General features: G+C 41.8%; 1 protein-coding gene across 4 annotated transcripts in view; it reads left to right on the top strand.

Moving 5' to 3' along the window:
* gse1 (Gse1 coiled-coil protein) overlaps positions 1 to 24,096 on the top strand; it is a 167,920-nt gene that overhangs the window by 134,611 nt on the left and 9,213 nt on the right. For 3 of the 4 annotated variants that reach the window (XM_011491852.3, XM_011491844.3, XM_011491857.3), the window contains 6 exons: positions 8,254 to 8,451; positions 15,978 to 16,186; positions 20,965 to 21,131; positions 21,410 to 21,610; positions 22,690 to 22,857; positions 22,946 to 23,298. In XM_011491852.3, coding sequence (XP_011490154.1) covers positions 8,254 to 8,451; positions 15,978 to 16,186; positions 20,965 to 21,131; positions 21,410 to 21,610; positions 22,690 to 22,857; positions 22,946 to 23,298 — 1,296 coding nt within the window. Of the gene's footprint in view, positions 1 to 6,581; positions 6,726 to 8,253; positions 8,452 to 15,977; positions 16,187 to 20,964; positions 21,132 to 21,409; positions 21,611 to 22,689; positions 22,858 to 22,945; positions 23,299 to 24,096 lie in introns of those variants that run through there. The other variant, XM_011491863.3, reaches the window with a different exon arrangement.

Genomic DNA, 24,096 nt, shown 5'->3' with positions numbered 1-24,096 from the left:
GAAGAAGAGAGCAAGTATTTACCCGCTTGTCAGAATCAAACAAAGAAAACATGAATATTTCAAGCACCAGTAGCTCCAACTGGTGCTTGGTTCGGGGATGTTTTAGAATGTCCGTCATTATTGCTTCGCGGCAGTGTAGACGCTACTTGGCGTCTATCTTCTTCGCTGGTATGTGTGCTCAGAAAGGCAGTTTTGTGTTTGAGCGCCCCCAAGTTGTGTTTTACTGTAACTTCAGAAGCTCCAGAAACGTGGGCAAAAGCGCCATTCTCATTGGTCGAGTAGATTTCGACGCGACGCGTCGAAAAAAAAAAACGAACCCGAGGCGTTTTTTTTTTTTGACGCTTTAACGCGTGGCGTTTTTTCGCGTCGGTGTGCACACTCTCGTTGGTGCCCTTTGTTTAGTCACGAGGCGTTAAACGTCGGCGAAAATCGCCGGCGAAATTCGTCCCGGTGTGAACAGGCCGTTAGGCTATGCTTGCATTAATGGATTATTTGATTTTTCCCATTTATGCTGCTTGTAATAGACTCAGCTTGGCCAACGGGCTCACAGTTAGGAGAAATTGGTGAAGGGAACTGTTCACCACCGTGTGCTGTTGTGAACACGGTCAGCACCAAAACCACCAGATGAATTGCAAGAGCACAAGCATCTTTAATAGTTCTCCATCTAGTGGTTCTTTAGTATATTATGGAATACATTCCTCGACCTAAACAGAGATAAAGATGTATTTCAGTGCTTTGTGAGGTAAAGCTGGCTATTTGTTTATTATTTCCCTATGTATTTTCCATACTTTATGTGTTGTTTTTTAGGGCCATGGGAGAGCTGGAGCCTTTAGCAGCTCCTATTAGTATTAGATGTGCCAAAGGTTCTGGGCAGGCTGCATACAGAGGGTAATACAGAGTGCAATGTCGCATTTACCCTTAGTATCAATTTAGAATCACTAATACAGTAGATTGTTTTCTAAAACGGCAAACTTCACATCATCTTTTAAAAACTGTTTATGTATTTTTGTTCTCAAACATTTTTACTCAAACGGCATAATTAGTGATGGAAATTAAATGGGAAATTTGAAACTCTTTTTTTGTCAGTATTTAGTGAAGTATTTGGCCCTTGGCACAGAGACTTGTCAGCTGCCCACCCACAAAAAAAACCCGCATCTCTCATCTAATCATAGAGCATCCACACTCTAGGATGTTCACAGGCTTTCCAAGCAAGAACAGACACCAATTAAACTAATTACAAGATTATATTAGGGTAACTGAACTGCACCCTACGATGGAAAGTCAAGTGAGTGCTGAGTGCAGGTCTGTGTGTGCGCTGGTGCACTCTGAGAGTAGGGGTTCGTGTATTGCTTTTACTGGATCAATTTAAAAACAAAGTTGCCTCGTGTCGTGGTGAAGATTGCGGGAAGAGATAAAACTGAGTTAGAACGAGAGCGTAGATAGACACCAAAATACGTAACATGAACAAAAAGTCACTCAGAGAGCTTCAGTGCAGAAGATACAATCTGTTTGGGCTGTTTGACATGTGGGCTGTTTTCTTTATTGGTGTGTATTGTGTGTGTCTTTTATACCGTTTATGTGGCATAACGTGTACTCAAGAGCATCACAGGTGCAGGTTCTAGGGCAGGTCTTCCTTTGTTGAGTTCACATGTTGAAAATCTCTCGCACCTGTTCTATCTTCCTCCCTCTCTGAAGAACCTTTTCCACCTTTGTCTCCCTATTGCGGGTGAGGCTGATTTAAAAAGGACCTCTGCAGGACATGGTGATGTTAGGAGTAATAATGACGAATCAGAGCTGATCTGCTGCCTACTTTCTCTCTGGAACAGCTGGGTCCCGGCAGAAATTTGGCCTCTCACCAGGAAAGAGGCAGCGATCAGTCCCTCTCAGAAGAAAGCTATAGAGGGCACGGCCATGGAGGCACAAGGTTGACTCTAGAGCGTGGACCACAAAGGGCAAGGAACACAGACAGCCGGTGTTTTTATGTGTATTTGTGCGGTTTAATACCCGTCTCTTCATGTCTGTGTTCATTATTTCTAAGCAGTGTTGTGAGGTGTAACCAGACAGTTCTGTTATACACCCACACTGGTGTCTCGGAGTACAACCGCACACTCCAACGATGACATGAATACACACAAGCAACCACAACCCTAGCAAGCTGTGCAACAGCTGATATGTAATTAACTGAAAGAGGAAATGACACTGTTGAGTTGGGTGAGCAGGATTTAGCAGGGAGAGAAGAAGTCACATCAGCTTTGTGTGTGCATGCAAGTGTTTTTATTTGCCTGCACATATATTTAAATCTCAGTGTATATGCCTGTGTAATGGAGTACTGAAAAGGAGAAGCGGGGAAGTCTGGACGGTCTTTATACAAATGTTATGCATTTGTTGCAAGATGCCGTCATCCAGGTAGGGGTGAGAGTAAGACAAGTAGGAGGTGAGGGATGATTAATGTGTGAGCGCACGAATGCACTCCCACATGTACAAGAGGAGCCTTTGACGGCTCTTCTTTTGGCACAGACGACTGTGTTTATACACATTCAGAACCAGGTCAGAAGAAATGTCAAAGTGTTTTCTGCAAAAGATCCGCAACTAATGAAACTCTCCTCTTATTGGTTGATCAACATCCCAAAACACTGACACTATCACCCGTCTTTGTCTGCCTATACTACATTTCTTACATCTTCTACAGAGAAATAGTGCTGTAAATTCAGGATTTCTTTGATAATGGAGTATTGTCTTTGGAATGAAAAGTGAAGGAACTCAGTTGTGTGATTGCCTGTTAAAAAGTGCAGCTATTAGAATATTGTATGAGGGTAACATAGGCTGATATCTCATTTCAAAAGTCAAACAAACCTAGAACTACCAGAGCAACTTTATCCTGCTGAGCTCCCACTAATATCTGTTTGTTATCTAATGTTTGTTCAAGAGTGAAATAACTAGGATATGTATACATGGTTGATAATCAACTTTTAGTATTCGTGTCAACGAGCATTTTTCTCATTGGTGTTTTCAACTCTTTGTATCTGATTGGCTGTTTTGAAATAATTTAATGGTGAAATATGTTTTTCCGGAGGCATTTAACCTCCAGGATCGAATCAGCTGCTTTACAGTGACCTCCTTTTGATGTGACAATAATGTTATGGTTTTACATGCAAAACAGATGTCTAAAACTATTCTGAGCACTTATTGGATTTATATTTGAGGCTGTGTGAAAAATGAAATTTCAGCAAATATGAGATGATGTTCAGGAAATCACACAAAGATCCAACAAAAGAAAAAAGAAACCCTTTTATTTGTCAGTACCTTCTGAGATTTAGTTAATAAATAGTAGACATTTCTTGCATTATCTGATTCATCTCTATTTTTTCTTTATTGAAGTTTTAGAAGAAAGCAATATTTTTAATTTCCTCTCTTTTTGTCCTTATGTTCCTTCATCCTGAACTTTTTGCTTCACCTTTCGCCTGTGATGTGATATTTTGCAGCACATCTTTGGTAAACTATTAATATTTCTCTGTTTGTTATCAAAATACATTTGAAACTCTCACATTTTATCATCTTAAAAGGGAGAAACTTTCCCAAAGAACAAAACAATAACTGTAAATTTCTTAAGCGGGCCCTTTTACCAGAAGGATAATACTTTTTTGGAGCAAATATGTTTCTTCCTGTTTTTAAATGACTCAATAGAGCTGCAATTCCATCATAAAAGAGGCATAATGCTATTTTATTGTAAAGCATTTACAGGGATGTAAGAGTAGAGTAAAACAACAAAATTGTGTTAAAAACTTAATGGGTTTATCTCAGACATTCATTTTGTTCAAAGAGGGCAGACCTGCTTCCAAGTAATAAGACAGAAGGAGTTATCTTTTTGGTTTGTAGAGACACATTGGAGACAGCTGCCGTTCATACTGAGCTGGACCTGATCAAGCCACAGCGACTGGATCAGGTAGATGGGTCAGGAGCACTGCACTGCTAGTTTTAACAAGCTGATAGGCAAATCCTTTCCTGGTTAAAGATTAACCACTCGACACAGCTGGCTCTGCGTTATCTCTCCAGTGACCAGGGCATACAGGAGCCAAGAGGATTTACTCAGCGTGTGTGTGCCTCTGTGTGTGCGCGTGCTTGATCTGCATTCCAGCTAGCAAAAGGGTGGAACTGTGTGTTTCTGTGTGGCAGTTGGTGTGTTTGTTTGACTATGAGAGTAAGCAATCAGCTTTTCTCCCAGCTGGGTGTTAAAACTATGTATTTATTGTATGCCATTGAGCAGTCAATCTGTTCTCAGTGTGTGTGGATGTGTGTGTGTGTGTGTGTGCACAACCACTCGCTAATGTTTGTGTATATGTTGTATACCACATACTTTTTTGTGTTTTGTTTTCCTTTGGGGTGTAACAGAATTTAAAGTATCAGTTACACCAGGAAATTTAGTGTGTAAAATCTGCAATGGTAAATATTAGGAAAAAGGTCTTCTTACATTACAATATAATTAATAATAATAATGCATTTTTTTAAAATAATGTCTACTTTAATTAGTCTATTTTTTGTTGAAGATTGGGCCTTAGCTTTTATAAAGTGAGCAATTATACATTTATGACAATTTATATACTTTATATTTTTCAGCATTTAAGTGCTGGGACATTTTCCATTTCACTTAGATTTTCCGGATTGACTGTAATATAATGCCACCTGCTGGATGTTTAGAAAACAGTAATGATACTGAGCCATAAACAGAGTCATTTTAAGATGTGGAGGCAGGCTCACTTATCTGGAAATTCACAGAACATTACTCCTCACAAGTTGCTTAGACTATATAGTTTATAGTTACTCGTAAAGTGCTATCTTTGATCATCTTTTGTTGTAACTTCCAACAGTTTCTTAAGTAGTTTTGTTCACCCCAAAATATAACTTTAAAGCTTTATTTTATAAATTAGTAGAGAAACAAGGGCCAATAAAGCTAGACTTGAACCAAGACAAACCTTGAAGCTGAGGTTGAAAGTGTTCTCCATTAGTTATAGCTTTGCCCTTTCTACTGACTAAGAGAAAACGCACAGTTGATTAAGCAAACATTTGTGGAAAACTGTTGGTAACCACTGGCTGCCCGTGTGTCTGCCTTGCCATGATGCGGTCTGTTGGTGTGACCATGTAATGCAAGCTTCTTCAGATAAATGACGTCAGCACAGGTCTCAGAAACCGGTTGGGTTGTTTTTATCCTGTTGCACAGGAATGAGACGGAAGAGAGAAACTGGCTCCAACGAGTGTGACAGTGCTATTTATTTTCAAAGGAGACAGCTCATGGCCTCAGGAACACACCTGAGCCCTTTCTAGAGGTGGCCTGTTGCACAATACTGGCCCCATGTGGTTTCAATCTGAAAATGGCTCCTTTCCCTGTCAACGCTCTCACTCATTTGCCGCTTTAACGTTCTGAGGAAAGTATCAAGTGACAGAAGGAGGAAATGACTAAAGAAACAACTCATTCACACCCCTTTAGTGACGTTAGGATTGACAGAGGGGGAAGTCAAACCCACACAGTTTTACCGTTTTCCTGAGCCCAGGAGCGTCAACCACAATCACACGTCATCTTCTCCACCCAGATAACAATGCCACGCAACTGTAAGTTGTGAGTCTTTGAGAGTTTCTTTACTTTATGTGTATCTTCCTGTTTTGAATGCAGGCTACTTTTAAGAAGCATTAGCTTGATACATATTTGAAGACCCACTCCAATGAAAGTTTTGTTTTTGCTGTTTTTAACATGTTTTTGTATGTAAAGAAAATGAAGATTAAAATTGCGTTTCTGAGTATCTCTTCATTCAACTCGTGGTGAATCTGGAGTGGATGAAGAAATGCCATTTGAAAAAGCTTGTAGTTACAGGCCACAAGCTCCCTGCTCCGCTCCATTCCAAAGCATCCACTTGCACACAAAAAGATTCACCTACGACTTTGTTTTCCTTGTCTGTGCCTAACTACTGTCACTCTGCAGTAACTATGTCCTAGAAAACAAGACTGGTTTATGATTTTGCCTAAAAATGGCATAATCACAATTGAAAGACCACCGGGAACGCTTTGACAATAGATCAAAAGATGATCGGAGTGGAACTTTACTGTAACAGGATAGCTCATTCATTTCAACATATTGAAGTCAACCGACGATTATGGTTTTAATTAAAAAGGAGGTCTAACACTCAAGGTTTCTTTACCAAAGCCATTGAGCTTCACACAAGCCAAGACATGTTTATCTTACTCTTAACTGTCTTTGTTTAACACTGCCTACCTGCCGTCACACACACAAACACACACCTGCATGTGCTTCAAACAACACCCAGTTGTACGCTCCTCAGCAATAGGGTCAAATGTGCTGACCGAATGAGCACCCTGCCCTGTTCTCCCTCCTTCACTCTCATCCCCTCCCCTCCCCCTCCTCTCGTTTGCCTTGGCAGGGCATGCATGCCTGTGTCTGTTATCTACAAATGGCTAAGGAATTATAGGTTGAGAGAGGAGGAGGAGTGAGGGAAAGTGTGAGGAGGGAGGGAAAGCAAGGATGAGGTCATGTGACAACACAGCAGCTGCTAGCCCAAGAATTTCTGTTTTCTCACTTAGAGGGAGAGCTCAAGCGAAGAGGGGCGCGATAGGCAGCATGTGTGGTGTTGCTTTGTTAGATAAGCTCTAAACGGTCTTTGTGAGCTGTGGTACGAGAGGAAGGAAGGCAGGCTTGCTGAGAGACCGAGGGCGGATGGGTAAGAGGAGACAGACAGAGTGCGGGAAGATGGTATGTGTCCTGTCGGTAGCTGACGGTGTGTGCTGGGATGGGCTTAACATGAAGACCCAGCCGTGGGGGCTCCAGGCATTTCCAGTTCTTTGTGCAGTAAGGACCATTTCAGTTTCTGTCAGTGATTCACAGGCCACTGGTGGGGCTTTAAATGCATGTATTTGTCTTTCCTTTCAGTTGTGTAACTTGACTACATTTCTAACATTAAAATGTTGTGAATTCTGTAATGATTTGGCTTCTTCCGAAGTTTATTGTCTGTGTCTTTTACAATGTTGTATGACTTAATACAATGATAAAGTTAAAATATTGCACAGCGGCTGGACTTTGTTGGTTTGTTTTTCACCGCTTGGTTGCCACTCTTTCAGAGGTCCTGTGTCTGCTGCTTAGACAGACATCACTGTTGATTTCATTATTAATTGTTTGCTGGGTTCATCCAGAGTGCACTGGGTAACTGGGAGGTTACAGGCTGGACAACTCAAGAGGTGTTGGGAATGCTATTCACCCTTTCATGCCTGACCTGCCACTGTGTGTGTCCACTCAAACAGACACTCAACAGCTTTGCTTTCCTGTCAGGAGGGAACCTGATCTTTTTATAGCTCTCTCAGTCTCTGTGGTAAACCCAGATATAACTCCTACTTATCTAATTGTGGTGTTTTGTAGTGAGCAAGTCTTATTGGCAGTTTTTTCTTCTTTGTCATAGGTGTTGAATTGTACTTTAAATGCACAACTAAAAACCATTTAGAATAATCCCTAGCGATGTTGGTGTTTTGGTGTCAATAATTCTTGCTCCCAGAAGCTGAGTGACTCTAAAATAACACTTGTCCTCCAGGCCACCCCTGTTGTGTGTTCTGCTTGAGCATGCAGCGTTATCGGACTCCACGCCGGCATTTAGAGATTCCACTGACAGAGGGGCTGTTGGCATGGTTCGCTTTACAACACACACACACAAGCGAAAGGACAGCAGTCCCAGCCCTCCGCACCCCTTGACCCACCACAAAGCTTGGAACAGACTTAGAATTAAACCTTCAAAGTAAACAACAGTGTTTAATTGTCTGAGCTGGCATTTTTTGAAACACATTTTCATCCTTTTGTGTCATAAAATACCAAGGCTGAACTCCTGGTTGATTTTGGAGCGTGCTCCTAGAGTTGTTGTATAACTCTTGTCATGGACCTCTGGCAAAAATGCTTGCCACTAAAGTTCTTCAAGCGAAAGAAGGGTGACCTGCCCTCCTAACCTCTCACCTTTGACCCTAAGCTATACAACTACCAATCTATACCATTCCTCCCAGCTGTCACAAACAGATAGCCAACATCCCAGTCTGCCCTTTGTGTTAGGAAATGTGCCTTTTTAGCTGTTTGTTTTGACAGTTTGCAAAGTTTTATGTGGTAAAGTCATTGTAGCTTCTCTGATATTAACGGCACTTTCATAGTACTTTGTTTTACGATTAGTTTTTATTTTAACATACTTATTCTTCCCACTTTTTTTGTACTTTTAGGCATGAGCCATGAGCCAAAGTCACCATCATTAGGAATGATCTCCACGGCCACACGTACCACGGCAACGGTCAGCCCCCTAACTCCATCCCCTCTGAACGGCTCCATCGTAGCAAATGGAAGCCCAGCCACCCAGTCAGCCCACTCTGGATTTGCTGCAGCTCTACGTAAACTGGCAAAACAGGCCGAAGAACCTCGAGGTAATGCTGCATTTATTGTTTGACACTTAAAGTTTGTAAGCATCATCTGCATCATTTCTGGTTTGATACAATAAAACATGATGTGCTATAGAAAGAATCGTTGAACTACCATCAGCAACAAATACACATTTGCTTGCCTTTCTGCAGTCTTTGTTTTGAATATCTGGTAGCTCAAGGCTAAGGTTGCTCCTGTACCAATACTCAGTAAATCTTTAGAATTTTGACATTAAAAAGGAAATGTCACAATTTTCTATTTGTAAAAATGTTCTAAACATCCAAAAAACACGTTTCTGAAGTTTTTAAGGTAAATATACCAGCCGTCTGTCTATTTTCTGAACCCGCCTTATTGGGGTCAAAGGGATCTTGGAGCTTACCTCTCTGCTGTTGGTTGAAGTTGGGTACACCCTGGACAGTTTGCCTACCACAGGAAGCACAGAGAGGCAAACACCAAACAAACACTCACATTCACACCTAGAGATAATTTAGGGTTACGTATTAGCCTATGAAGTATGTTTATTTTGGTCTGTGGGAGGAAGCTGGAGAAAACCGATGCTTACCGTAGGAGAACCTGCGAAATCCACACAAAAAGTCAGCATTTGAACCAGGGCCTTCTTGCTGTGAGGCGAGAGGTTTTCCTGTTCTTCCTTTGGTCTGACTTTGGTTGGTTACTTGATGTCCTTCAGTGCTTTTAGCCCAAATTTGCCTCCACAATACATTGTTTACCATAGGTACTGTGAGGTGAATGGCTTTTTAAAAGTTGCTGGAAGATGTACTGATGTGCAGTGTTAGGTGTTTCACCATTTGTTACTTTGCTGTTTGAGTTTATGCTAAATGCTACCAAGACTCAGTAAACTGAGTGTGTACGGTTTGTATTTTTCAGGAGTTGTTTTTGGCTGTCATACATAGTGCGTGTTGAAGCACAGGAAGGTGTTTGAACATTTAGGAATCCGTTTATTTTCTTTTTAAAGGTTTTCAAACGGTCATGTTTGTTTAAGAACATGGTGGAAATAAATGTGCTAGATAATGTTGCCCAGTTGTGGCAAAGTAGTGTAACATGCAAAAAACTCAGAAATGTTTTCTTGATAACAATTCTACAGGAATTATTTACATGTCTGTACACTATGTTGCCAGCAGCCTTTTAGGGAACCATAGGGCACCTGACAGTGTCATGTCATCACCAGAAAAAGAAAGAGGCTGTAAAACTGTTGAATTGGCATTACTTTGCCACCGGTGGGGGGAAGAAAAAAAAACTACGACTAAAGTGTAAATATTTCCAAATGAAACCATATTCCATTTTTGGTCAGAGTAATGACAATCTTCTGCTCTGATTCTGATATCAAGTTTCAATCAGTTGTTTGTTTATCACAGTGGTTTGGCTCCTTTTACAAAAGGAATTCTCGAGCCTTTCATTCACTGCCAGCTCTTTTTGCCCCCCCAGTCGGTGGGCTTAAGCAGGAACTGAACAAGTATCGACGATTCGAACCAAATAAGCGAACCGCTGTCCTCTTTACAAAATTGAAAATTCATTCATTTTTGGTTTATGTGGAAATGCTCAGTTGGAAGACACAGACATGCAGAAGGAATAGAATTCATTTGTTAAACGAAAATCTAAAGTTTTTCAGACTTTAAAAAGGCAATACTACCATGATGACTGAGAGAATATTGTATTAGTTGTGTTTACTGCGGCTTCGGCTTTGACAAAGAGAAACCTAGGCTGATCTGAGCCCATGTCCCTGAATACTTAATTGCATGTGCTTGTAAGTGTTCATATATTAACTCTGCAGTTTCATACCTCCTTGTCAGTAGCCTTCTCATCTCATAAAGCTTTATCCTGTGCCTGCGTGGAATAAATTACGCAGAACATTCAGTAGGTTACAACCTACTTGTATATTTCAAACATCTAATGTTCCTTATTTAAAATAAAATTACATTTTAATCATTGAAAGACCCAATATAAAGATGTATGTGCAAAAGGAACAGAGTTTGACTTATAAAAATGAATGCAAAAATACAAATAACTAACAAAAATATTGAACAACATTTTGATGCATTCTTGTTTAAATAATTAAGATTTTTTTTCAAGTGTTTTAAATAACTCTAGAAGAATAGTTTTCCAGGAAATTTTTGTCTTAGATATTTGTAGCTTTTTAAATCTATTTATTCAAGTATTTTTACTTGACAATTTCGTGAAGGCTTGTTTGTTTGAAAACAGCGCCTAACACTGACCTATCAAGAGAAAATTACCCCTTTAATATAATGGAAGTTTTTGACATTTTTCTTTACTTTTGTTCATTTTTTTTAATTGTTTATTTTATTTAGTTATAGGGCAAAGTTGTCAAGGTGTTGAGAATTGCAAATGTCTCTAGCAAATGGATGAAAATGTTCCCCCACTATCAAATTGTGTGTGTCATCTTAATTATTACAGCATTACTAACATATTATTGTTATTTTTCTTTCAAAATTCATGATCTGAAGTGGTGAGTGGTTGTCTGTAGACAGCGCCTTTAGTTAGTCCAACATTTGTGTGTATGTAAGGTCATTTTGTGACTCTGCCCCGGCTCCATAGAGGCCCAGCTACCCCAGCTGTCTTGTCTCTTGTTTGGCCTTTTAAATCAGATGGTCCCTGGACACCTTGCTCTCTAGCCTACAGCAGTGTGAGACCCAGAACCCTATAGATGATTTATTACCTTCATCGAAGGAGTATTCATGCCAAACATTTCCTCTCCTCCCCTTGAGTCCTTTCTCCCTTTATCTGTTCTGACTCCTGAAGCCGGATCCCTTTCAAGCTGGTTTTCAGTGGGAGTTTAACAAACGTACTACCCAAGTACAAAAAGACAAACATATTTACTTGTTTGCAGTAAATTCATGATCCTCTCATAAACAAAAAAATGTGCTTTTACTTTTTTATGTTTTGCATTATCTCAGTTACATATCCCCTATCTAAGTAACGCACTCAGAACACACACGTTGGTGTATTTGTGAATCAATACAGAATCAGCTTTTTTCCTCCTGTTATACACCGTGCAGATCTCGCCTGATGAAACTGCCTCTTCTTATAGGTTAGAAGCAGAGAAAGGAGAGTGTTATTTCTTTTAGGTCCCTCTGACTGTTCCTTCTGGTTGAAGTCGGTAGTGGCGTGTTGGTGAGTCAGTCCTTAGGCATACGGCAGGATGCAACCACCAATGTTAAGAGCATGAGCTCCAGGGTGGACAGAGTCATGAGGCCCCCTTAGCTTAGGTCTGACTGCAAGCCCCCGCCCCCCCCCAAAAAAAAAAGACAAGAAACACACCCAATCCCCACACACATACAAACAGTTGTCTTTGCAACCATATGAGCCTTGTGATTTCTTTGCATGCTGCAGCCTGCTATCCTTTCATTATCTTTTGACTCAACCTCTCCGTCTCCTTCTCACCCTCAGGTTTCTGCCTCTAGTGAATAAGACGGCATATATGAGATGAGTCATGTCCTTAAGGTCACGAGGAATTAGTTTGTTTTGAGTTTTTGGTATTGCTGGCCCAAACTGATTTAAGACCCCGAGCAGGACTGCTGTTTATACGCACTCCCACATGCTCATACACACACGTGCATATGTACATCGTCACTTGTCTGTGGCAAGTATAATGAATAGGTCTGTTTACTGAGTGCTGCGCTGTGGAGGGGAAGTGATGGATAATGAGAATCACAGCAGCATAAAGGACACACTGCAGTGCCAACTGTTGTGTAAGAAAACGCACAAACATGCCATTTCTAACAGATAAAACCTGCTAATAACTCCGTAATTAGGAGATCTGGGTTCAATCATTTCCAGTGAGTTTCTTTGTCACTGACTCCTTGACACATAAACACGACAAGAGTTTCATAACTGGGCTGAAACCAAGCGTAACTACTACCTGGAAGGATAAACAAAGCAGGCAGAATAAAGATATTTGGAGCAGATGAAACCAGCTTAACTAGCTGACTAAAAGAAGCATGGGAAGTAATTAGTAGAACTGCTAAAACCAGGGGTGTTGGTCAGATTGTGTGTTTGAAAGTACGTGTGTGGCCGGAGGCTTGGCTTGTTTCTGGGAGCCCAGAGCATGCTGGGACAGCAGGCCACTGTGTCTGCGACCCCTCCATCTGGAACCTGCCTGGAGCTTACATAGCCTTTCTGCGCTTGGCGTGTGTCTGTGTGTCTGTGCATGTGTGTGTGTCTCACAGGCAAAACCCTTAAGGCAGTAACTGTCCCTGAAACGCTCACAAACAAGCTCATTGGTGTTTCCCTTCTGTTTTTGTGTGGACCACAGCCGTACACCTCTCATGGCTCTCATCAGTCACAATTATGTACAGTTTGTACAGTTAGCAGGAGCAGTGCTGCTCCTCTTATTCCATCCGCCATCTTGTGCCTTCTTTTTTTTTTCTCCTCTCGCTGGCACTGCAACACAAACTGTGTGTGTGTGTGTGTGTGTGTGTGTGTGTGTGTGCCTCCTTCCCCTCCCCCAATTCAGTGATGCAGATTACAGGCTTTGTGTTGTGTTGTCAGTGCATGGCCAAGACTGTAGTAGCAGGTGTGTGCACTGTTTATCTGCATTGGTGTGTTGGTGTATTAAGTGCACGTGTTGAGGCTTGTGCTGATGGGGTGGCATATGGATGCAGGGCTGGCTGGGCACTGCTATGCACACCAGGTGTGAAATGGACTGTTTAATTAAGTGCTGATGTTTTTGTAATGCATGCTGGGAGGGAGAAGGGTGGAGGAGGACGTGTGGGGCGGGGTGGGGTGTGTTGGCAGTGAGCAGATGAGCAGCCTCTGCATGGCAAGGCGAGCCGTGTGTTTGACTGTTTCGACATCAGTGATGGCGGTGGTGATGAATTAGGAGGGGCCACTTGGCAACACAAATATATTTATTGTGTGGTTGTCTTTTTATTGGGGTGGGGGGCACAGATGACTTGTGACCACTGACTGGAGTTTTCATTGGATCAGTAGCTAAAGTAAAAGGTGTATCCTGTGCAGAGACCTTTAGCCTGAGCTTTTGGCCACAGGCTTGGGCATTTTGTGTGTGTGTGGCTTAGCTTGAGTGATCAAGCATGAAGGCAGTCCTGGAGAGTGGGACTGCTAATAAAGGAGGCGATGGAGAGAAGAACTTCCCATTCATCACATCTAGCTTCAGACTTATACACAGTTGTTTCTTTTATTTTCTTTCTTTCTTTTTTTGCCATTTCATGGCACTTTATTCTCTGTTCATTTGACCTTGTCTGAATTCTCTTCTCAACCTCGTGCTTTTACCAAAACACACATGTACCCGTCAATACAGCAGTGATGATTGGTGCTGCTAATGAAGTGAAGGTCAAAAGTTGACAAGTTCAGGTTCTGCTTTTGGAAAACAAAGATGTACATGGATCTATTTGTCAACAAGTGGATGCATTGGAAGGGAGCAGAGCAGGGAGCTTGTGGCCTGCCAACTGGAGCACCTACATCACTTCTGTTTTTTTTTCCAAGGCAGTTTTTCGTCTGCTCCTTATTTACAACAAATTACATAAAGAAATACTCTGTTTTATTCTGAATTGTCTTTATTTATTTTCTCCATCATGAGAAAAATGCTACAAGAACTTGTTAAAAACACGATTTTCATTGGAGTGGGCCTTCAAATAAAAAAAAATAGATACATCAACAGATTTTAAAAAATGACTACAAAATTAAGAATAAACTGAACTTATAATAGTAATTACATTGCATTTGAAAGAAAATACATTAAGAGAGGAGTTGACGAGACGAAGAGTACCTGTGGTGTTGTAATAGAGGTGTGCGGGATCAGAAAATAGATAAAAGCAGTTTGTGTTTTTGTGTCTGGATAATGTGTTTGCCCACTGAGGAAGGATGCTCAGAGGTGTACACAGATTCTCCATGCTGTTGGAAGGGGAGGGAGCTGTTGGTAGATGGCTTTTGTCTGTTTTATTTCTTTCCTACCCTCACTGCTTCTCTTCCTGCTGTCTTAATTATTTAGTCTGCCCTGCCTCTTTTCTGGTGTGCTCTGCCTGTACATGGAAGAGGAGGAGATGTCTGTAGGGGGTGGGAATGGGGGGGGGGGGGGGGCAGTAGCAGTACAGGGCTGTTGCTTAGCAGTTGAACATCACTATGATCTTTCCCTACCACCTCCTCCTCCTCCTTCTTCCTGCTTTATTTGTTCCACCTCCTTGCGTTCGCATGATGTTGTGTTTGTGTGTGTGTGTGTGATGTGTGTGTCGTGAGTGAATAGGCTGTGACAGTAGAGCTGTATTAAGAGTACCTCTATTCCCCAGGCTGAGTGGGCTGCTATTGATTGGCCTAGTCTTGCAGGGGAGAGTAATGGCTCTCTGAGGTGAGGGGGGAGGATTAGGCCACTAATTGCCATTGTGCAGACAAGATATGACTGCTACCACCTCACCCTGCCCCCCATCCACCATTCGCCCATCTGCACCCCTTATCGCTGCTCTCCTTTTTTATTCCATCTGTGCTCTCACCTAACACCTCTTTTGCACCATCACTGACAGTTTTTTTTTTTTAATTCTTATTACCAATCACTCTACTCTGTTTTTTTCATTTTCACATCTCGCCTCACGGAGGCCGTCATCACGTTTCCTCTGCCCGTCCGCCAACATTTGACATTTTGGAATTTTAAGTTGCCTTCATGTTAATAAATACTTCAGATCATTTGTTGTGGGTGGTGCTCAAAATTTCCAATGTAAAATGACTGAATGAACCATGCCTGAACTCTTTTCATCTTACACTGTCTGTTAGGTTATGTTGCCATGGAAACCATGTCCAACAAAAAAAAATTGTTGAGTAGATGACACTTCCCCCCCCCCCTCTCTTCCTGACGGTGGTAATCAGTATTGAAGTAGACCTGAGAAGAGCCTGATATTTCAGATTTTCCTTATCTTAAGATCAAGAAACAATCATTTTTTTGTAAATTGTATTTACAAATGTATTTACATAATGCTATTTTATGTTTTTATTTTTATTTTTATTATTTATCTAGCTATGTAAGAGCTCTGGAACTACAGAGAAATAAAACAAGATGTGTTAAAAGTGAAGCATGTGACCAGACCATGACACTGCCATGGGGTGTCCCTGGAGGGTTTTGATAATGTGGCTCAGCCACAGCAAAACAGAGCGACTCATTGGGCCCTAGCTATCCGCCACCTGCTGTGCATGCACATGTGTTGGAGGGGGGAGTTGAGTGCATGGCTGTAAGCGCTCCATATACATATAGGATTACTGTTCACATTCAAGTGGTGTGTTATCATCATGTGTGTCTGTACGTGCCAAGGCTGTGTGGCTCTCAGGGCTGCTCATCCTGAACACTGTCACTTTATAATAAGGGCCTAAGGTCATCCATCTAGCTGTTTGTGTTTGAGGCAGCAAAACAACAAACACCTTGATATAAAAAAAATCTACCGAATGCACATGCTTTTATTTGTCTTTATTTGTAAAGGAAAAGCAATATCTTCATTTATACTTAATGCACTTTGTTTCCATTTGTCTCAATAGTTGTTTTTCTTTTTCTTTTCAGCTGCATCTTCCATCAGTAGTGAGTCATCTCCAGTTTCTTCCCCGGCCACCAATCACAGTTCTCCAGTCAGTACACCCAAGAGGGGCCCCCTTGGTCCAGGAACGGTCCTGGTTCCCCCAGTGGTCCACAGTGTGCCAAACACCCCGCCTGTAGTCACTATTGCTCCAACAAAGACTAGCAACGGCCTGTGGAGAAACGAGGGGCGCCAGGTAAAATCCTATTTAATACCCGTTTCTTTTTTCTTTTTTTATCAGACCTTGAATGTGTACTCTACTGCTAGTTGTAATTTTCCATTCCCTTGTCCTCACTTTGCTTATTCCATATGAACTCTCCTATAGATGAACCCAGTTTATTGGCTGGGTCATGAGGCATTTATTGATTTTGTAATTTCCCTGCACTTACTGATAGTTTTACTTTCATATTTTAGATGAAGCTGGCAGATCTAAGAGTGTGTCTTCCACCTGCTCACTAATTGGCTTCATACATTGGCATCTTAATACCAGCTGCCATTGGGACATTACAGTGGCTTTAACAGCTCCTAACATCTGTGCCATTCTAGGCCCCCACTCAGTCAGCTTTTGGATCAGTCTCTACTGCTCTTCAGTCTCCCAACACCCCCTTTTTGTCCTCATCTTTTACCTACGAAGCAGTTAAATGCAACAGCCCAATACCTCAGCTAGGTTATGCAGTAAGGAGAGGGAAAGTGGGAGAGCTGCTTGCTTTGATAAGAAGTGGATTATAGATTATGGCCTTGCTTTAAGCTTCCTTATCTGGGCTTGGGGCTAATGGTTGAGGCCAAGTGCTTGGTTATGGACAGCACTTGGCAACATGAGGAAACTCGCAGGGACACTGACGGTTCCCTAGAGACAGACTGGCAGAAGGGTTTTCGTAAAGAGTGGGTGAAGAGGTCAGTCTGCCATTAATATTTGGTAGATTTCAGCATATTGTCCTCTTTTCTGCAAACTCACTTCAGCCTTACTCTATCTACAGCTTTTACAAAGCGACCCCTCTGCAGGTCAGGGGTCAGCCAGATGTGTCGGAGGCTTTCTGAGATTGTTGTCGTCATGCCTTTGGCATAGTTGCCTCTCTCTGCCTCCCTTTCAGACGGTGCTGCCTGTTCTCTTGCATTGTGTGTGTGTGTGTTCTTTTTTTCTCAGTGTATGTGTGCATGAGGTGGGGGGTGGTAGCTTAGGTCAAGCTTAAATGGGAGAGGTCAGGTCACTGGGTTTTGTCATAGCCCCACATGCAGCTCGGGGCCACCCTGCCAGAGAATGAGGACGCTAAGTGCTTTGATAGCAACAAGAGGCAAGGATGAGCAGTTTGAGGGTGGGAGAAGAGGACGATGCGTCATTACAGCAGGCGTCATCGCATCTCCTCTTTTTGTGTCAAAGTCTTAAAAAAGAGCAGTGGTGAAACGGAAGTGTTGGTCATTCTGAAATGTGTGCCCACATCTGCTGTACTGGTTTGAACACATTTTCATTTAAATTGGTTTATTATGCATTATTTTATATATTATTTTTGAAAGACATTGCAGTGTTTCCCTGACTGAGATAGGAGAATGTAGTATATGGATGTGTAGATATGAGTACATGTAGAGGTGATGGGCTGTCAGAAAGGGAGGCCTTGGTGCGTTGGCATTTTGCTTTAATGACTGCAGGAGTCTGCTCCTGCTGCTGCCTCTAATTGCTCTATAATTGGCAATTTGGATTCATGGCTCCATCTGAGAGGCCTAAATGAGCACTCTACAATGCACTGGGTCTCCCACCCTCACTGAGGGTTACAGTGGCCTGACTTAGAGGGTTGTTAATGGACGCGTCTTTGAGCTGGAGTGCTTGGATTTGAAAGGGGGCCATATGTCAGACTGCTGATAAATAAGTGTGTCTAGTGAGTCAAAATCCAATATGTAGTTGTATCTATGCAGGTGAGTGAGGCACCTGTCTTATAGTAATGAAGGTTACAATTTTTCTTAGAATCTTACTTGAGCTGTAAACTCACTGCACTTATGGGTAGTTTTGGACATTTCTTTACTTTCATTTAGCATAATACATTTTACATATAAAGGTGATTTAAATAGTTCCATTGGCTAAATTGTAAAAGCGAGGCTCTCCATGGAAAATATGTCGCAACAACCTTTCAGTGTTGCGAGTGTTTAGTTTTCTTTTGAAAGGCATTCTCTAAAAATGTCCTTTTAGTTCAAATTCTGTAATATAATAATAACGGTAATTCTAATAATTGAATTTGTACCAATTTTAGTAACTGCTTTACAGCCGAAACCATAAACTATGATATTATTTACCATGTTTTTATACTTTTACCCATTCTACTATCGGGCTCCATAATTAGATCTGAAAATATATGCCACTGTTCATACATAAATAGGAATTCCATAGTGTTTTTCACACTGTAGTGTCTGTTTAGATACAAACACTTCTGCTTATTCAGTGTTTTGAGTCACCTCCCTGCTACTCAGAATCCCAAATTTGTAATTCTGACCTTTCACTTACTAAAGACATTCATTGTCATAAGATCCAGATGAAAATCATGACTGAACATAGTATTAACCATCTTGGTGATATTTACTGATAATATGGCTGTGTGAATGACCGCTGACTCCTCTTTGTATTTTGTACACAGCCATATTTTACCTGTCTTGAATAGCTGCAGGGTGATGCCAGATAATACAAGGTCTGACAAATACTTACCCGAGTTAAAAGGCACAAAGTAGAATAAGGCCTAAGACGATGTTTTAATGACCTTTAAGAGGATGTTATTAATCAGCCTTCACAGAGTTTAATGAAAATTAATTACAAGTTGACCGAGTCGACAAGTGAACATCAACTCTTAAAGTTCAGGCTCTTTAGGAAATACAATGAGCTGTCACAACTTCTGTTATCAGCAGTTGAACTTGTCTCACCTCTCACATCTTTTTCTTTTTAATATTTAAATAAAAAAAGAGCCTTAATTGCAGCATGGAGACAATTACGCCATCTATGGTGAGACTTGCTGACCCACTCTTGCCATTCAATGTCATATTCTTTAAGATTTTACGTTTATGATAAACAAAATGGTTCATTTATAATAGAAAAGTATCAGAGGTTATTTTTTATGTCTGAACATGTAATGATGCATAAAAATCAGATGCCTGGAGAAGAAGATTGAAGGATGAAAGTGCAGTTATATGAAGATTCAATTCTGTTTGTGATTTGAGTTCTGCTCCAGTTGGTTACTGTCGTTGGGAGGATCCACTGTTTCACTATGATCATAAAGCTTCAGAATGAGGACGTTTGAGTCTGATGGAATAAAGTGTTGCAGTGTTTAGTGAAGCGGAAGGAGCGACCAGTAACATTAGAAGACTGGGAAGTGTGAAGTGGGTTTTAAAGCAAGGGTGATGTGAGGAGTCTGAACATTAGATGGGATGTTGGCACATCAGTGTCAACCCGGGTCAATGGCTGTGGAGCAGGATGAGGAGGTAATAGCTCAGTAAATGGGATTTGGTTTATCAGATGCAGCAGTGAGGGAGGAGGCAGCACTGCTGGAAGGTCTCCTTCTCTTACCAGGGAGCCCAGAGGTTAATTTAGTGGGTTGGGAACTTTGTCTTCGTGGCTTCATCTCCATTTTTATACCTGGTCTTTATACTTATCGACTTGAATTCTACTACTCTCCATTATATTTGTTTGCTTGACAATTTAAAGTAAAACTTAGCTTAAAGTCTCCCTTCGCTCCTCTTTTTATCTATTTTAAAACTGTTCCTAATGATCTTTTAATTATAATTATGCCTTTTTTAGCACAAAATTTAAAAATGGTGTCATTTTCTAGGACATAGTTTCTGCAGAGAGGCAGTGGTTCATTAGAAATTAATCTCTGGTCTCCACTTCCCGTCAACCATCTGTTTACACGCTCTCCTGCTAGCTTACACTCCTTCATAACCCCACCCTAACATTACCGGTGCAACAAAAATGGCGATTAATATCTGAGCAATCCAGCCGTACAGTTTTGAGCCAGACACCAGCTCGGATGACGAAAATGAGGAGGTACATGGATCTACTTGTCTACAAGTTGTTGCATCAGAATAGAGCAGAGCAGAGAGCTTGTGGCCTGCCGACTGTAACTTCTTCATCACACCTACAAGCTTTTCTGAATAGCATTTTTTCTAAAAAAGAAATACTTAGAAATGCAATTTTGATCTGAATTTTCTCTTATGTATGTCCTCCATCGTCAAAAAAATGCCACAAGAACATGTTATAAACAAAAAAGCACAGTATTTAATTGGACAAAATCTTGATTTTTTTTTTTTTTTTCTCGTGAAAATTCTCCTTGAAGGCGTAGCCCTCCATAAACATTTTGTACAAACTAAGATATGGTAAAATCGTCTGGGCTTCAACTGCAGTTGTAGGCAGAGGAAAACCAAAGCTGTGTAAATACGCTACGCCTCCCAAAATGAGATGTCTTTTGTAGCTCTGACGGTGTGTGTGTGTGTGTCTGCTGAGTGTTGAGGGACTGGATAAGTGAGACCAAGCTCGCTGCCAAAAGAAGGATGGAAGTGAAAGAGTAGAGGGAAGAAGCTGAAAGAGAAGAGCGAGGGATGTTGCATTTTGGACCTTGCTTTTTCTGTTGATGTTGTGTAATAATCACAGGCACGTGTATGCCAAGATGAAACTAATTGCCTTTAGAAGGACTGCTTCTGTAAACAGTTACCACATCCTTATTGATCATACTGATGTCACCTCATGTTTACAATTAGTGGAGAAACTGTGGCTCAGAGCTGTCTGCTTCCATTTTCTTTAAAAAAAATGTTAAGGTGTCTGCTTTTGCAAAAAAAAAAGAAATGTCTAGAAGTGCCCATGTTAGGAACAGAGGCTGCCACGTTACAAACGGCCCCTTCTTTCTTCTGTCTCCCTCTCAAAGGATTGGATCCAAGAGCCATGACAACTGTACTAGTCATAGGTTCTCACAAACAATGACTAAGACTCCCTCTATCTTCCTCCAGGCTGACTCAGGACCTCGTGGGGCTAGCAGGGAACGTCTTGGTGCAGAGGGGTCCATCTCCCAGGAGAAAGGTGGTCCCTCGGTCCCTGCTCACCTCCTGGGAAACCCCTATGCTTTCGGCCTCACCCCTGGTGCCGTCATGCAGGATTCCCGGTTCCAGCCCCTCAAGTAAGTCAAATGCCTTTCTGCTGTATTCTGCGGCTTTGTAAATTTGTCACGTTTTCAGATGAGATTTAATGCCCACTTTGATGCTATGATCAATAATTCATATGGACATCAAGCTTACTGGAATGAGCACCAACAGCTCACATTATTCTTGTTGATAAGTGTCAGGAATAATTTGATCTCTTTGTGGAGACCGATGCATCTTGCAGTTCTGACATGGCAGCAAATCAACCTCCCAGCACTTGTAATGGTTTGTGCCTCGTCTCCTTCTATCCCTTCAGCCTGCCCAGACAGTTGCCCAATGCAGTGCCTCCTGGTCCTCTGCCAGAAGAGTACTTGCGGGGTTTCAGGCCTTATGCCACAACTGAGGATGCCCTCAGGATGCCATCTCTGCCCTTGGGTCTGGACCCTGCAACGGCAGCCGCTGCAGCCGCCTACTACCACCCCAGCTACCTGCCCCACCCTTCCTTCACACCATACAGGTAATCTGCTTTTTGGGGGCCTCTGTTTGGACTGCAGTCATTGCAGTCTGCAGATTTTAGGGGATAATTTATGGAAGCAAAATTCACAGGTTAAAAAAAAATGAACTTGATAAAATTATTTTTGCAAGTAAAGCACCATGTTTCAAATCTTTATCTAAGATGTTTATGAAGAAAGACCTGACAGAAACGGAGATGCAGGTTAATGAAACACTGGCATTGCTCTTTCTAACATGACCTAAGATTTAGGTCCTGAATTATACATGTGCAGAATGTTTTTGTTTTTTAAAGTATCTGGGTCAGAAATGTCAAAAAGCTTTTAAGCGGTCTATTAAAAATGTATCCGATATTATTGTTTCTTCACAAAGTCTGTGCTAATGCCATTCACATCTATCAACTTCTTTAATGATGCTCTGAACATCCATTTGTGGTTTTATTTGGCTTTTAGTAGCCTTTTGACTCTTTTTGAAAAAAACATTGTGCAACAGTGCAAAAGTCTGAGCCTTGCTGACAAAAGCTGAGGGAAATCATAAATAATGTTTTGGAATCTCTTTTATATTGAAATGTGTCTTCAAAAAGTGCTTGTTTAAAAATGTTGCTGTTAATTCTCCATTGAGGTAAAGCATGGTGGGAGATCATAAAAACATGTGGGATAATGAAAATGAAAGGCTTTCATGTAGACTCAGAGTTATAATGCACAAAAGTGCAGATATCTGTGTGCATGTGTGAAAAGTAACCCTGCTCAGTTTGGGTTGTCACAGAGGCTGCACACTCCTTCTCTGTCAGCGAAGCAAGATCTTAGGACTGCAGCATCCATCACACACACTGCCCTGTAATGGATTTAATGAGGGGCTTGGCAGTGGATGTCTCACACAAATACCGAAGACACACAACTGTCTCCTCCGAGCTGTTGTCATTATTCAGGCAAGCTGACAGACATGGTTACATCCTTAAAAGGGAGGAACTGGTGATGCCACTTCTTTGAGAGATGGAGGGACTCTAGATAATGGGAGTGAATTCTGCTATGTCGCATGGGAAGACTGACTTTCTCCTCTTTTCTTTTTTTTGTACCGATTTCCCAGGATGGATGACCCGTTCTGCCTTTCTGCTTTGAGGTCACCCTTCTATCAACTGCCAGCAGGGGGAGCATTACCTCCCATACACCCCTCTGCTGTTCACATGCACCTGTCAGGAGTGCGCTACCCTGGAGACTTCACACACCCTTCCCTATCAGCACTGCAGTCAGAGAGGTAAGGTGTCCCACGTTCTTTACTTCTTAGATGTGTGTCCTTTTTCACCAACACCTCCTTTTGTCTCTTTGTCCGCTTTGTTTTTCAGGCTTCAGCTGGAAGATGAGCTGCGGCAGCGTGACAGGGAGCGCGAGCGAGAAAAAGAGCGGGAGCGCGAGGCAGAGCGGGAGAAGGAGCGGGAGAGAGAGCGAGAGCGGGAAAGAGAACGGGAGAAGGAGTTGGAGAGGGAAAGGGAGCGCCAGCGAGAGCGGGAGCGTGAGAAAGAACGAGAGAGGGAGAGGGAAAGGGAAAAGGAAATGGAGAGGCAAAAAGAGAGGGCACTGAGGGAGAAGGAGCTGCAGGCGTCCAAAGCCATGGATAACCACTATCTTACAGAGCTCCACGCCATGAGGGCACAGGAAGAACGAACCAAGCCTGAGAGACTAACTCCTAATCGGGCTGGTATGTGTCCATGAACTCTCCGAACTCCCCCTGGCTGATTATCTTCCTCCTTATAAACACTGTACCTCACCAAAAGCTGAAACAGCACTTACTAATTAAGTCACTATGGATTGTCATATGAAAAAAACACGAGCTTTATGTAGCTGCTGGTCAAACAGTTCTGCCTAAGCATTTATTCTGTTCAAGTCAGGAAATAAACATTCAAGTGGTTTGATTGCTTTAGAGTTTTAAGTTGGTACTGCACTAAACAACCAGAACAAGAGGTCTGGTAGAAGTAAATCTTATGCTACGTTTACACCACCCTTGGCACCACACCACGTGTTCAATCGACCATTTCTAATAAAAAGTCTATAGAAAAAGCAAGGTCCAGAATGCAACATCCCTCGCTCTTCTCTTTCGGCTTGGGGTCTACGTACAAAACGTGCGTCCATTGAACGTTCATTGAAAGTTAAACCGGTTGGACGTTGATCAATCAGGGACTGATTTGGTAGTGACGTATGGGTAGCGTACTTTTCAAAATACAAAAGTACCAACTGTTCATGACAGAGAAATAAATGTGTTTTGTTGCACTGCTTTGACATTTCGTTCCAAGCTTCTTTCAAATGTAGGTACATGTGTTTGTATCAGGTAGCGACAGACTTGTGTGAACACCATATGCTGAAAGCGTGTTCAAGAACCCGCATTCAGTGTGCTCTTGAATGCACGACACATGCCTGTTGTAAAGATAGCTTATTAAAGTCATATTCATTATCTACTGAATTTTGTGTAACATGCAAGTAAGAACCACACAGACAAAAC

The sequence above is a fragment of the Oryzias latipes genome, chromosome 3 (genome assembly GCF_002234675.1).
Source record: "Oryzias latipes chromosome 3, ASM223467v1".
NCBI lineage: Eukaryota > Metazoa > Chordata > Actinopteri > Beloniformes > Adrianichthyidae > Oryzias > Oryzias latipes.
Note: the sequence above shows the minus strand (reverse complement) of the source record. Positions and strands in the feature narration are given on the sequence as shown.